The 16,405-nt window shown below is 39.6% G+C and overlaps 1 protein-coding gene across 1 annotated transcript in view; it reads right to left on the bottom strand.

The window, feature by feature from the left end:
- The window catches only part of DNAH5 (dynein axonemal heavy chain 5), a 262,049-nt gene that overhangs the window by 66,844 nt on the left and 178,800 nt on the right, over positions 1–16,405 (bottom strand). Inside the window, exons 51-55 of the mRNA XM_073237789.1 lie at positions 15,359–15,557; positions 13,066–13,238; positions 7,763–7,893; positions 4,199–4,352; positions 3,439–3,706 (exon numbers count right to left, since the gene is read on the bottom strand). Of these exons, the coding sequence (XP_073093890.1) occupies positions 3,439–3,706; positions 4,199–4,352; positions 7,763–7,893; positions 13,066–13,238; positions 15,359–15,557 (925 nt within the window). The remainder of the gene's footprint in view (positions 1–3,438; positions 3,707–4,198; positions 4,353–7,762; positions 7,894–13,065; positions 13,239–15,358; positions 15,558–16,405) is intronic.

The raw sequence follows: 16,405 nt of genomic DNA, 5'->3' as shown, positions 1-16,405 counted from the left end.
TCTCCAAGTGCATAAAGTACTTCCAATACCCACAGATGTTATTCTTTCAAAAATAACCTAAGGTAGGTTAGTATTAGGTGGGTAGGTACTGTTTTCACAACAAGTTCTCATATTTATTAAAGAAAAGAGCTATGTCTCATGTATTATAATTATTGTACCCACTTCTGTGACTAGCACGGTAAATACTTACTAGACCAGACTGGAGATATAACCACAAAAACTGACCAGTTATCAAAAGGTTTAAAAAGATTTAAACATCCAGCTGCATTATATAAAGAACAAAGCCTATAGATGTAGGATATCCAAAATAGGAGGGGATATTCTAAAATATTTTTCCTAAGCTAAAAAAGGAAGAGCAAAGATATGAGTCTTGACTAAGCTCTGGAACTTAGACAAAGGAGTGAGAGAGTATATTCTTGATAACTGGGCCAATGTGCAGAAGGATAAGGATGATTAAAGCATGTTCAGAAAACAAACAAAAGACATATCCTGAAAAAAAGAGGTTTGTGTTGTGTTAAAGCAGATGGCAAGTGAGTCAAGTTGGGTTAGAGAGATGGCTGTGGAAAGATGATGAATTTTGACAGATTGACTCATTCCTTCAACACTGCAAGTGTCAGACACAAGAAGCTGCCAAAATTGTGAACAAAAGGTAAGTGGTTCTTGACCTGACAGTTTTTACTCTGGTATAACAAGTAAGAAGTAACCAAATAAATCACACAAGTAAGTGCATACATTGAAAATCATGGTTCTTCCCAGGAAGGAAAAGCAGAGTGCTGTGAAATGGCTAATAGGAAAACTGGCTTTCTGGGGGCAAAAGGGAAATGGGATGGTTTCCCCAAAGAATGACATTTAGCTAAGTTAGCAAAATCAGACAAAGGGAGGAGGCTGTGGGCCAGGCGAAGGAAGAGAGCACCACACAGGAAGAAAATGACGTGTTCAAGGGTCAAGAAGAAGGAGAAGGAAGAAAAAGTGACCTCAGATGAGACTGGAGTGGTAGGAGGGTCGGCGCTTCCCAGCCTTGAAGGTCATGCCAGAGACTGTGGCCTTTTTCCTAAGAGCAATGGGAAATCATGGAAGGTCTTAAGTAGCAAACAATGTGATTGCACTTGGGTTTTTACCATTTTTCTGTCAGCAATGAGACAGATGGGAAACAGGTGAAGAGGAGAGATCATTAAAAAGCTATTTGGGTTTTCCAGGTGAGTGAAAATTATAGCTTGGTCCAGGATGTCAGTGACAGGGACCGACAAGACAGATTGACTCTAGTCACAACCTGACTTGGTGATGGAGAGGACTTGATGGAGTGGCCGAAGGAGGCAGAGATGTGAAAGACAGAGCTCTCCGATTGGCCAGCTTCATAGGCAATAGAGGGACTTCCAGGCATGCGCAGGCCCAAGGGGGACCAGTGCAATTGTAGACATTTTGAGTTTAACCAGCCAGTGAAACACCCCTGAGAAAGCAACTAGCAGGTGGTTGAGAACACAAATTGCAAGCCAGAGGACAGATTGGACTGGAGCTAAAAGTCCATGGGGCATATCACACAGAAGGCTGTGGATGAGCCTGCACAGGAAGAAGGTCTGCAGAGAACACGTGAGCCTACCTGCCCTGCCATTTGCAGGCTCATCAAGAGCATGAAGCTCGACAAATATGTTCTGAATAAATAAACAAACAGATGCTTGCATGGAAGTCAGGACACTTGCTGGGAATTAAGGACACGGAAATGAAAGTTTCCTTGCCCTCCAGGTAATCTGAGCTTGGGTTGATGCAACAAGATCTGAAAGAGAGGGGCAGATTAGTGAGAAGTTAACAAAGGAAGGAATAGTAAAATCTTTGTCTTGTAATAGGTGGTTGAAATAGGGATTAGCAGGAAGGGCTCCGTATTTAGATTAAATCATCTTAATTATGGTATATTATGGTGTTTGTCACCTGAAATTGTTGTTTTTATTGTTCATAATAATACCTTCCACAATATTTTACAAAATACTTGCATACTAATTACCTTATTTCATAGTAAACTTTAAGATAGCTCTTAGTGCTATCATTGTGTGCTCTGCATTTACATCCTACTTCAAGGAATTGTAAAGTTTTGCTCTTAGTTGTATTTACGTTTTAGTAGGACTTAAAATCTTCAATCACTGGTCTTTTCTCAAACCTTGGAAGGCAAAAAAGACCACTGTGAGCTTGTACTTCAAATATGCTAAAATAGCCTGTGCTTAAAAGCCACAGATTGGAGAACCATTATTGTCACTAGTAGTGCACCAAGAACAAAATGTCCCCAGTGGATAATATAGATGCGTGTGTGTGTGCGCACACATGTGCATGTGCGTGTGTGTGTGCACATGTGTGGGTCTCTTCTGAGTCCTAACCCCAGTACTGATCCTACTGGCTTCTTACACGTCCCTCAGCTTCACTGTCCCCAGTTCCTCCATCTATAAGGTGCAGGAACCCCGTGAATCAGTTGTTCTCACAGTGGGTCCCACAGAACTGAGATATGGGGTAGGGGCATAGAGGGTGTGCTCCAGAACCCTTCCTCCCCTCTACCTTTCACTGTTCTTTCTAGTAAGGCTCCCTGCAAGGTTTTACTGGGAATTAAGAGTCTTTTTAATTACTTAGTAATTATTATTGAAACATAATCATCAGACAAAAAGTTTCAAAACCACTTTCCTGAATCAGGGTGCCCCTGAGGTTCTGATACAATAGATCAGGAGTGAGACCCAAGTGTCTCTATCATTGAAAAAAATACACAAATAATTTCTCACCAAAAGCTGAAAAAAACATAAACTAAATGATGTCTATATCTGCTGTGCTACTTTGACTTTCAGTTTCACATATAGGGTAAGAGAAGCCGTAAAGCTCTACAGGATGGAAACTGAACGGAAGCGCAAGCGTGGGAACACCCATGGAACACTTGGGTCACCTTCCCTTTGCAAGGACACAACCCATCAGAGGACCATGGATTATGTTTTCCTCTTTGATTTCCAGCACTGCAGCCACAAGCAGGAAATGTCCAAGAGACACCTTGGTGTCAGCTCCTCTGAGGCTGACCAACTCGCTTTGGAAAGAACACAAATGCAGTGAAACAGATTAACACCTCAGTGTATTCCTGTGACATCCTGGAACCTATCCGGAGATCCAACTAAGACAAAGCCTTCAAGAATCACTGAAGAGACTACAATCATAAATTAACCCAAGGGGCTGAAGACTGGAAATCACACTCTATGATAACAATGCTCCAGGAAAAATCTGTCACCAAATGTGAAAAAGCACTATCGTGCAAAAATCCTCCAACACTGGACAAATCTAGCATCGGATTGACTTTTGACTCAATCCATTACAGAGGCAGCAAACAGCACAGAATGTAAATAAATAAGTACATCATGACTAATAAACGCACACACCATAAGCCAGAAACTCTAACATAAAAATCTCCACCATACTAACCAGCAACTAGGGCATCCTTAGGCCATCGGCTGAACCAGTCAATGGTGCATCCTGAGATGAGGGCAGGGAACTTCAAGGCTCGGTTTCGAAATTTCTCCCCCACTGGCGAAAAGCAGAGCACAATGTGAAGGTTCTGTCTAGTCCGACTCATGAAGTAGTCGTACAGGTTCTCATTGGTTGGGGGGCGCCTAGGGAATTCTTTTTTCATGACTGATATGAGATCACTATTAATTTCATCAATTTCATCACGAGCAAATAGGTTGGAGACCTTTAAAAGAAGTGCAGACATTCAAATTCAGTACAAGCATGTGAAAACAGATCAAAACACATTACTCGATATGTATAATGTCCTTCCTCCATTTGTATTCTTAAATTCACCTTGGGAAAATTAGCCATAAGTCCTCAAGATGAGATGGGCCATGTCTTAAAATACACAAACAGTTCTATTATTAGCTACAAAGTCACAGCCCTTTAAGTGGAAAAATGGACATATTAAAAATACAACCAGCTCTTCTTCTAACCACTTCTGTTTTTTTTCACTTGCCACTTGCAGCATTTACTGATGTCTTAAATGCATAGCTCTACATTTTGATTGGGAGCTTTATTCTCCAAAAACCCAAAAGAAAAGCTGTTCTTCATACTGACCACCTAATCGCCAGTCATAGCACTTATTCAAAAGTCTAGTGGAAGGCAACAGCTCTGAACTTGGAGGGAATCTGAAGAGACAAAACACAAGATGAATCAACACAGGAGCTCCTACCTCCCCAGATGATAAAACATTGTTCATATATTCCAGAAATGACTCATCCTTAATCTCATTATCCGTGAAAATAAAAGTGATTCCTTTGCCTTGCTGACCAGCCGTTCTGTACAAAATCTTCAGGTCTTCCATCAGATTTGTTGCATTGTAGGATCTAAAGAAATATTGTTCCTGTGTTATTAGCTAAACTGTTCTGATGAGAAGGAAAAACTTAGAACAATGCTTTATGCCACGTTGTTGACCAAAAGAAATGCTGCTATTGTTTCACCAGAATGGTATTTTATTGTATGTGAGTATTACTGGTTCATTATCTTTACTTACAAAGATGAAATTAATTTTTTTTTATTCTTCTTCATTTCTAATAGCTGTTCCTTTGGGAAGTAAAGGGGCGCACCATCTTGGCAGTGTTTTGAGTACTTTGTTGTCTACTAAAGCCAAGAACTATTTTCTTATTGAGGTATAATTGACATATAACATTATACTGGTTAGGTATACATATGACTTATACCATAATACATATCAGTGCAACATAATAATTTGGTATTTGTATATATTGTGAAATGATCACCACAATAAATCTAGTTAACATCCAGTCAAGAAACATATTTATTTCAAAGATGAAATTGACCTTTAAAACTCCACATTTTATGAAACATTATAATTCATTTTTCACATACACACACATAAAAACAGAGAAGCCAATCAACCTGAAACAAAAATATATTTTTTAATAAACTAAATGTTATCTGAATATGTATATGTTTCATTTTGAAAATATATGTTGGTCGTGATAATAGAAAAGCCCAATTGGAAATTTTACTAAACACTCATCTGCCATTGATATTTTAGAAGCTACCTCATAAACTAAACTAATTCATTTCAAGCCTTCATTTTAGAGGGTGAGGGAGATGCCCTATTATAAATCCTCATCCCTCAACACAAGTATTTTCATTGCATCTTCAGATCCCACATGAAAGGATTTTCTGCACATCAGTATACTGTCATGGAATAGCTGGAAACTTCATGAAATACCCCACTCTCAATCTTCTTTCCATATCAGAAGTAATTCTTTAGTGGAAATCAGCTTTGCAAAAATGTTAGAGACATTCTATAGAATAGCCCATTACCAAAACTGAAAATAAAGATATTCCAATCCTAGACAGACTTACTAAATCATTGTTTGAATTTTGTGTCATTAAATAAACTCAGAGTTCCCAGCCCAAGGGCATACAGCCTTCCCATTTTTTAAAAACTAAGTATTTAGCTTTAATACTCTGTGCTTTTTCTAACATGTAAGAACCTGAACCCTAGAACCAGCAATACCACTACCATTGTCAATAGTTTAAGAAGTCTTACTAGAAAAGTGAGATGAGAATAGAATTTCAAGGACACAGTCCCCCTTTAAAAAAAAAAAGGAAAGGAAAAAAATCCCACTCCAGCTTCTCCTGTTATAGGAGAACTTTTCACCCAGTCCCCTGGATCTCAAGGGCCCAGTGCCTCCAATATGACCCAAGTCAGCTAACAAATGACTGTGCTCCCCAAATGGGAGGCAGGTGCTTCCTAATCACTGGCCACATGGCTGCCAAAGGCTCATGCAGTAGAATGGTCTCTTGAAGGCTCTGAGAAGGCAAGGAGGACGTGACCCTCCTTCTCAGCAATATGGGGCATCCCCAGTATGACACACACAGGAACTGATTTATCACAGAGAGAGGCGTCTTAAGACAGTTTTACTGAGGCGGTGTGGTGCAGAAAGACCAGCAACCAGGACTGGTTGATTCCCAAGTAGATCTGGGATTCCAGACAAATCATAGTCTTCTGAGTCCCAGCTGTAAACCAGGCTAATGTTTTACATTCTCCTAACCCACAAAGTTCTTTTAAAGATCAAATTAGCTCATGCATGTAAAACTGCTTTGGAAACTATAAAGTTTTATGCAAATGTTAAGAACAAAAGTATCAGAGTCAATCTGTTTCTTGTTCAGGTCATCTTTTATCTAATTCTGTGTCTTTCCACAGTCTAGAATTATATACAAGGTAATGAGAATTATTTCTCTCTGTCCTAGTACTTGAGGGGGAAAAAAAAAACAACCTTTTGAATTTTTTTCTCCAAGCAGAACCCTATAATTCAGACCAAATAAAAACTGTTAACAACAATAACATGAATATCTGTCTCTTAAACTAAATATTTAATCATTTTCAACCTTTGTCCTAGCAGGTATCCACAAGCCTCCATAGATGAGATAGAACAGCTCAATGCTTTGCCCTACTGTGTCAAGCCAAAACTCTAGGTCAATTTCCAACGGGTAACACTTCCGCTCCCACACCTAGAAATACTCTTCTAATAATTTCCAACCCAACTAAACTCCCCAGCCTGGCCTCCTGCTTCTCATGTTATCTTGGCTCACCCTGAAATCGTGTTCAGCCTCTCTAAAGAGCCCCTAGCTATGGCTTCGTGCTGACTTAGGACTCCTTAACTCCCTGCGCTGGCACCTTCCTCCAGGGATAACCCTTCTGAGGCCCCACCGTGCGGAGCAGCAGGACCTCCCAGGCCAGAGCCATGATGTACCAACTGCTGAAGCTCAAGTCCTGACAAGCTCTTGAGTCTGTCCCTTTTCTCCATTCTCACCGTTGCCCCTCATGACACCATCATCTTGTGCCTGGAGCCCCAAGATAGCCATATAATTTTTCCAGTTTAGCTCCTTCCATCCATTTTCTGTGCACACAAATGAGATACACTCTTCCTAGTGGTAAGTCCCTAATGGTCTCTGACTGCTGTAGGATGAAGTCCAAATTCCTTATCTTACCTTCAGAGGCTTCCATTTCTCTTCACACATGCTGATCCTTTTCCCCAGAACGTTTTATTGCTCCTCTTCTCTAAAGTAATTCCTACTCATGGCTGGTCTCAGTTTAAACGTCTCTTCCTCCAAAGCCTTTTCTAACCATCCCCTAGACTAGGTGAGCAGTCCCTCCCTCATGCTTTGACAGAAGCTGGTCTGAAATTATTGCCTTATCCTAGGTGGCACGTGCATACGACACCTTATTGCATGAAATTCTCAGCTGTCTGAACCCCCACGAATCACTATAAGCTCCATGATGACACAGGCCAGGTTTACCTCACTCACCATGGACACCCGGCACCCACTCAGTGCCTGACATATGGTTGCTGTTCAATGAAAGCTTTTAAACATATGAAGGAGTCAATCATTATACGTTTTCATCTACTTTTTCACTTTATTAACATCCTTGAAATCTGAATTCACACTTTATAAGAAGAAATTTCTTCTGAAATGCCCCAAAAGGATCACACATGAAACTCATACCATGCATAACATAACAGAAAAGCAGCTCTTCACTGCAATGAGAGGCTGAAATGTTTCAAAAGCAAATTATTAACATGAAAATTCTATGGTCTATAACAAAGGTTGAAAGGGGAAGATGATAAGTCAACATACAAGAAGGAAAATTATTATGATACCTTACGCATAAGAAAAATGCATTTTTAAATTCAAGTGGCCTGTGAGAACCTTTTGTCAAAATTCATTTCAGGTTAAAGTGAAAGCTTGGTACCTCGTCAGTGTGATCTGGAAGGAAGTATAGCCAGCAATGAACGAAGCCAACCTCGTCAGGCTCTGCTTTCCAGATCCGCCCACCCCCACCAAGAGGGCATTGCCCCGGGGGGTACGTATGACACGTGAGATCTAGAACATGGAATAGGAAAAGCGTATGTCATTCAACATGTAAATATTCCATTTTTTCTTATTTATTCAACAGAAGCATTTTGGAAGATGTAGGTGTCTCAGGATCAGAACGGAGGGATGAACTGGTTGACAAATGAGGGCATTTCTGAAATAGAGCAGTATTTAAGGAGCATGGGACAGAGCAGGGGAGTATGGGGTATGCCTTGAGGATATCTGGGGAGACCAGTACAGAAAAAGCAGCAGACCACCCAGACTACAGCTTGCGCTGGGCTCTAAAGGAGGGAAATAAAGGGGACTTGGGGTTTCCTTTTAGTCTGCCCAACCTAACACAGGAGAACAGCAAAGAGAGCAGAAAATTCAAAACAGTGTGTATCCTTGGACTACGCAATGTGCAGTTGATTAGAATATCCTCCACATTTGAAAAATGATAGAGTTTACAATGAAGGGAAGAAAATACCCAAAATGCAGCATAGATGATGGATTTTTTTTTAACAAAAGAAGAAAATAAGCATAAATGCTTGCTGACACCTAAGGTCTCTTCTAAGAAGAGACCACGGGTGAGCCAGGGACGCGCCAGATGCCAGTCACTAACCCCAGACTATTCCAAGTCCACATTTCCTGCAGCATTATCAGTATGGAATGGATGACTTACAGCACCAGGCCCTCAGCCCCTCCTGGAGAGATTCTCTGTGGAGACTTTTCCTTGGTGGTTTTTCCCTCTGTGGTAACTGTCTGTGCCTCTTTGCTGCAGCTGGAGTCTGGGCATTGCTCTGAGATTCACTTGTCTGCAGACTAGCGACAGAGAGTGAGGTGGGCACTGAGGAGAGCTCCCACTGGGGCCAGCGAAGCTCCCTGGGGTAACCCACACTCTGTCTTCTACCAACTTTTTGTTAAACGTCTTTCTCAGGACCCCATCTCTGGTAAGGGTTGTGCTTTATTCCTGTTGCGACTACGTCTTTTCACTGAGATATAATAAATGTTGGGACTATTTTGGCTTGTGATTATGACCCCCAATCTAGTGTGAGCCCCAGGAAATGGAGATCACTTCCCTGTGTCTGTTGCAGGCCTGGGCACCTGTGGGAGACACACCCTCTTCCTCCAGCCTCCTGCTGACCCCTGTCCATGTGAGCTCTTCAAAGTTGCTGTAGGCAGGGGAGGAGGACCGGCGAGAACCTTAGGATCTTGCCAACGTCCATTCACATTCCCTCCCCGGTATTACACCCAGAGGCACAGATACAGCAGGTAAGGAGCTATCCCAGGCCACACTAGAACTTTGTGTGCTCTTCATTAGTTACTATTTGTTCTAAATATATGGCTTTTATCATAACCATTTCATTTCATTGATGCTGGCAAATGTATTAAGGGTTTCAACAATTGATGCCAGTTTGGTACTGGAAACTTTATCCCAACAACATCTTTCCTGTGAGTAGGCCTCAGTTTTATACTAAAATGCTCCATTCCCAGCTTCTAGCACATGGGAAGCCAATAAATTGTATATGATGAATGAACACACTCATGAACAAATAAATGGAAGGTTTTAAGAGCAGACTCAGAAAACTCATAATCTTATTAAAAACAGAAATTATAGGATAAAACAGTCAAGTAAGACCTTCAAATGGGACTACTTGTCTTATTACAAATGGATTGTGACATAGGATTTAATTCCTATAGCAAATACTCAAAAAATTAATAATACCCACCATGCCCTGCAGATGTTCACATTCGAGCTGAGGGGAGAGACTGAATAGCAACATGGCATTGCGCCACGGGAAATGCTGGAATAGAAAACAGTGCCGGCGACCGGAGAAAAGGCAGCCAGGGAAACAACACTGCTTCTCAGGGGCAAGCCGTGGGTGTGCGACTGGAATTTTACCAGTATCTTGAAAGATAACTAGAAGTTTATCAGATGTCATGTGCACAGGATTTGGGTTAAATTTTAAGAAGAAAGAATAGGATTCATAAAGTCTCAGAGTCAACAGGCCTGTGGTGTCCTCTTAGAGGTGGGAACTCCAGTACCAGGTATGGAACTATCGGGAGATGAAGCAGCAAAGGGCTGCTTAAGGCCATACTGGGAACTTGGTTAAATCCCAAACCTACTTCTGAAGCACCTCCAGAGGGCCTGTCTCTGCAATACTCCATCCTCTGAATACTGCAGTGGAGAAATCGGGTGCCCGCCCTCACAAAGCTTGCCCACCAGCAGGGAACACAAACAGATAAACTCTACACAAGGGAGCACCTGCTGGGAAGGCAGCACTGGTGAAGGGCTCTGGAAGTGGGCTGTTTCATCAGAAGCAGTTGATTTTTCTGGATGACACACTAAGTGGAGCATGACCCATGAGGCTAGAGTGCTAGGCAGGGGCCAGATCATGAAAAACCATACGTGCTGTGGTTTGAACTTTAACCAAGAGATGTCACAAAGATATTCTCCATTAAAAGGAAAACACTGGTGAGGATGTGAAGGAAAGGGAACCCTCTTACACTGTTGGTGGGGATGTAAATTGGTGCAGCCACCATGGAAAGCAGCATGGAAATTTCCCAAAAAATTAAAAATAGAAATACCATATGACCCAGTAATTCCACTTCTAGGAATTTACCCAGAAGCAAAATCTATGATTTCGAAAAGATATATGCACCCCTAACTTTGCTTATTGCCACATTATGTATAATAGCCCAGACATGGAAGCAACCAAAGTGTCCATCAATAGATGAATGAGTAAAGTTGTACATATACACAATGCAATATTATTCAGCCATAAATAAGAAAGAAATCCTGCTATTTGTAATAACATGGATGGACTTAGAGGGAATAATGCTAAGTGAAATAAACCAGGTGGAGAAAGACAAATACCATATGATTTCACTTCTATGGAATCTAAAAACAAAACAAAACAAACAACATGAACAGAACAGCAGCAGACTCATAGACACTGAGAAGTGACTGGCAGTTACTGAAAGGGTTGGAGTGGGTGGGTAGGGTGAGTGAGGGGGATAAAAGAGGCATAAAAACCTTAATCATAATATAAGTCAGTCACAGGAATATAGTACAGCATGGAGAATATAGCTAATGGTTCTGTAACATCTTTCTATGTTGATAGACAGTAAGTACACTAGTTGGGGTAAGGATTTAATAATGTGTTAACTGCCGAATCTCTGTGTTGTATACTTGCACCAATATTGTATATCAACTAAACTTCAATTTAAAAAAAAATTTTTTTTTAAAGAAAACAGATGCTTTACTCAAGAAAGGAACTAAGAAATATGAATGGTCTCATAGCACATCCTGTTTTGCTATTTCCATCTCTAATTCTATCTCTTGGCCTCTACCATGTCTTACAACCAGGTCACATATTTCAAGGCTCACACACACATGACACAGTTTGGCTGTACTATTCACAGGAAGCAAGAATGTGGAAGAGGTCAGCCTAGAAGACAGTGAGGAATGTAGCATTGTGACCCAGTCACAGATTGGCCAATTCCAGAATAGATACTCTAGAGGGTAAAAGTGAGGAAAAGCAGAGTCAAGGAACCTGCACTAAATCACACACGCCTCGCATATCATGTGCAAGGTGAAGAAATGCTCATCGCTCACCGTCTGTGCTGCAAAACACAGAAAAAGACAAATCTTGTGAACTTTCTCAAGCACAAGACTCACATAAATAACCTCTTCAATGTGAGCTGTTAATGAAACCCCAGGCCAATCAGATTTGTCCCCAATAGACACTTAGTCATGAAGTTGCCTTTGGTATTATTGATTTAGAAAAGTATTCTTTTTTCTTTCTTCCTCTTAATCGTTAAATATGACAAAATCTTTATTCTTCCTGAACCTCTTCATTCTTAAGCAACTATAAATTAGGAGCTGATTTGAAAATGGTATTTATACTTAGAATAACACTTGTGCTCAGACTTGAGTACAGATGTCACAGATGCTAAGAATTCAGTTTCCAAGACCAGTGCCCTCATGCTGGGAACACCCAACCTCAGAACAATCTTTCTGTCTTTCTCCCTCTCCCATACTTACTCCAGCCTTGCAGGAATGCCCTCCTAGCCTTCTCCCATTTTCAAAGGGAGAGTTGGCCAGATAACCTCTAAAACGTTCTCCATTTCTAAACTGTAGTAATCATTAGGGGAGACAATTTGTTATTATGAAATCATTCCTCATGGTTAAACCTCAGGAATAAAAGATAACCTCAAACTGTCTTCTTTCCAACTAAAAGGATATAGTCTGAAAAAGTCATTGACATCAAGAAAGTAAGAATATCAACAAGGGAATTTAAGTGGCAGTATCTTCCACCCAGATAAATAAGGTCACATAAGTTATCAAGTAAATAATATATTTTACTTCCAACTTTTGAGGGTCAACTGTACTATGAATGGACCCTAGAATGACTCATATGACAAAGTAGAAAGGAGACTGTAGTTGCCTGGTGGCTTTCATTCTAACAGAATTTTCATGCAGCTCAAAGTCTATTGTTTATGCAGCATTTTTTAATTATGATTCCTAATTGTGGTAAAATACACATAACATATACCACCATAACCATTTTTAAGTGTATAGCTCAATGGCATTAAGCACATTCACAATGTTGTGCAACTATCACCACCATCTGTCTTCAAAACACTTTTAATTTTGCAAAAATGAGAGTTTGTACCATAAAACTCTCCCTGCTCTTGCTTCCCCAAGCCCCTGGTAGTCACCATTCTAATTTCTGTCTTCATGATTTTGACTACTCTAGGGACCTCATATACATGGAAGCATACACTATGTTTTTTTGTGACTGGCTTATTTCACTTAGCATAATGTCTTCAAAGCTTATACACTCTTTTTTATAGTTATCCTTTGCATGATGCAAAAAATAAGCAGCCTCTGCCTGTGCTTTGAACTCAGATGTCAACCACATTCATTCTATGTAGTGAAAACGTTGAGCTAGAGGCTGTATAGCAACACTGAATAAAATTATCATATCACACACTTGAAATACACATGCTCTGATTTTAAGCCTATATATGCGACATGTTGCATTCAGTTTAGAAATTAAACTGGGATATAGCATAGAGGTTTTTTTTTAATTGCATATTCTCCTAGGAGATGAAAATGAAAGGGGAAGTGGGAAATTCTGCGAAAAGCCAAGTGTCTGTCACTTTGGGGAGGCATTCCTAGGCAGGGTCACTGACCTTGACTAAGTGAACCATCGCATCTGCAAAGAACACCAAATCCATGCCCACACCACGGATGCTCTCATTGTAGAGCTGCAGGAACATGTTCAAACGCTCCTTTAGGTGATCAAAAGATTCAGCTGACTCATAAATTTTGGGCATTTCAGCATCAGCCTCCTGAGATGTTTCACCTGGGTTTAGTGAACAAGAATTAATTAAGGTTCCTTAAATCACTGGACTTAACTACTTCCTTCATCCTAACTCAATACCACTCAGAGCTCTACAATAATACCTATTTTAATGCAAATGACACATTATGGATTTTCAGAAAAGAAAGCAAACAATACTAAAAGCAGTAGAATTTTTGTGATCACAAGCAGTTTTGTGATCATATAGTACTTTCTTGTCTAGAAAGGGCCAATCTCAAATATTATATACACTAAATTTAATTTAAACCCATAATTGAGCATTGGCATTTCAAGGATCCTTGCAGAGATACCCACTCAGTGGTCAAATGAAGATTGAAAAAATGGGATTTAATGTCAAAATCAGCAAGAGAGGTCAAGAATTACATGATTTTTAAATAAAAATAAAAAGAAAAGGTTATTGTATTTGCTCAGGGAATTTTTATGATTCAGGAATTTCAGGTTAGTGGTGAGGATAGATATGAGTTTGGAGGAATGGGGGTAACAGGTTAAGAGAAAATATAAAAATAATTTCCTAAATAAATAAGCATTTTGAACTATTTCATTGGGAAAAGATGTATTAAAATCGATACTTTTTTTTAATGAGAAACACATAACAGCTTAACTCTTTTGCAATTTTGACTATAAAACATAAAGCCAAAGAAAAGCTAAATTGGGTACATATAAGCTCACTATCAGTTAACATTACTAACAAGGAAAAAATGACCCATTAGTCAAATATGCCAATAACAACTTAAGATATTCACTGAGTACTAGGAGAGGGAAAGGATCTTCCAGCTCTAATAGTACGTAATTATTTTTCAATTGACTCTGTCTTAATATTATACTATATTAACCTTTTTATGACAAGGCAAGAAAGTGATTTGACATAATCACTAAGACTGGCTTATTTACAAAGCTCTCACTAACTGAATCTCAATAGTCACTTCACTGTTTGATAAACATTCAACTGAAGCTTTGAGAGACGAAGTGCTCAGAAGTCGCAGAAGGTTCTATGTTTGCCTCCAAATGCTCCCCTCCCCACAAAAAATGCAACAGATGTGCATTGCCCTTAAATACTATAATCCAATTACTTATCCTTCTGAATAAGAGGAAATAAAATACATAAATTCTCATTCTCAATGCTCTTACATTTACAGGATTTTTATGTGCATGACCTGATTTAAACTAAAATGTGTCAGCTTCCCTCTGTGGAGGGACTGTTCTACCTGCACAGCCAAACCTCCTTTTGCAACTGTCACTCAGGAACTTTTGATTGATCATATACACCCTTCTCAAATCTAGAAAGGGGTGTGCCTGGCCATTTTTGATCATTTAGAAGATATAAATAGCATGTTCTTAAACATGGTTTTGAAATATGGAAATTAACTTAAGATCAATCTCAGTATCAGAAGAGGTAATCAAATGAAAGAAAGATATTCTACTTAAGTTCTGTTTTTTCTGAGGAGAAAAAATAATTGGAGCACTATTTCTTTCCATGAGAAAAGTAACATGCATCTCCATTTTTCATGGAACCATAATCACGAAAGCTTTTGTCCACATCACTCCTCTCTTTCCAATTATTTTCAATGGTCCTTTTACATAATTTGAAGTTCCTCTTTTTACTTTCAACACTAAGGATGACCTGAATAATCATCATCATTTTTGCCATCTTCATTCATCAGTGACCCCAGGTCAGACTGCCCCAGCCATTTTACAGATGACATCTCACTCACACTCCCCACAGTGCCCGTGATGCATACATAATGTTTTCGTTCTTATAAATGAGATGAGGCTCAAGAAAGTCCAGAGACTTTCCCAACTAATATGTGGTAGATTTCTTCCTCCAGTCCACCTCTGTGTGACAGCTGCAAGTCCTGGGCACTTTCTTCTACACTGTTGTGCCTCTCAAATCTACTTAACCTCCAAGACTGCCATGCATAAAAAAATAACCATTGGACTTCATGGGTATGCGCTTATCCACCCATTCTGTGTTTACTAAGCACCTCCTATGACCCAGGTTTGTTTCAGTAAGGTTTACTAGACAGCAATTCAACACGTCTAACCCAAGCCTTCTGTCTTCAGACTCCCTATGAGGAATTTCTCATGTGGCTTCAACGGTTTACCTGTAGCTTCAGGTGCATCCCTCAAGAAATCCACAAAGTAAGCATCAATTCCACAATCCACCAAGGGTTTTTTCTCTTCACCAAACTCTTCCCCCACCAAACTGGCCAAAGCCTTATCAAACCAGGTCACATCATCAGACACCGTGAAGCGGTCGGCTATGACACGTTTACACTCGTGCTTCCATAATCTGAGCAGTTCCTGCCAAAAGCAGAATTAATTACATGTGTTGCTAATGCCGATCTGCCATAGTTGGGAATTCAAAACAATGACATTGTGGAAGACCATCCTTCCTGATTTAAGATGACACATTTTTAAAAGTTAGGGTTAAAATAGACCTCATTTCATTTTGACTTGATCTCATTCAAGTATATTAAGTAGAGAGTGTATTGTTTATTCATTTTCAGTCTTGAAGTTAAAACAAAAACATCCCTAGACAAAATACTAAAATCACCCTGATCAACCAACAAACTAATGTTCTATGTAAAAGTCTTAAATTTGTGATAGTCTGTTTGGATGAGACACCCACATTCATGTGGCTGAAGCATAATACACAAGGTAATGAGGCAACAGCTCTTCAATATACAACTGAGATATTACAAAGGCATGTTTATTTAACACAGCGTGAAAGAAATTTGTGGCAAAAATCTGGATTATCTGTACAAAGCAATCACCCAGTCTAGATAACCCAGGGGCAAAGTTAACTGGACATTTAGGAACTAAATTGCTCGACACACCTGTTCCTGTAGCAATAACAAATATTCATCTAAGCTCATTGTTTGATATGAGAAGACTGGTGACAATTTATTGGTGACATTTGGCAAGTTAGGAGAGCTTCTTAAAGCCATTATATTACTAATGATAAAATGTAAAAGGAGGTTAGTAAAATATACTCAATGACTCAGTTAAGCAAAAGCTCATCATAACACCAATTGCTGAAACTGTTCATGCTGATTTAAAATAAGCAACAAAAAAATGGCTACTCAAAAAGTAATACTGGAGAACTGTATTCCACAATGCGATTCATTTGTCAATAACTTTGAGGAAAA

This window comes from Manis javanica, chromosome 1 (genome assembly GCF_040802235.1).
Source record: "Manis javanica isolate MJ-LG chromosome 1, MJ_LKY, whole genome shotgun sequence".
NCBI lineage: Eukaryota > Metazoa > Chordata > Mammalia > Pholidota > Manidae > Manis > Manis javanica.
The sequence above is the reverse complement of the archived record's forward strand: the minus strand, read 5'-3'. Positions and strand labels throughout refer to the sequence as shown.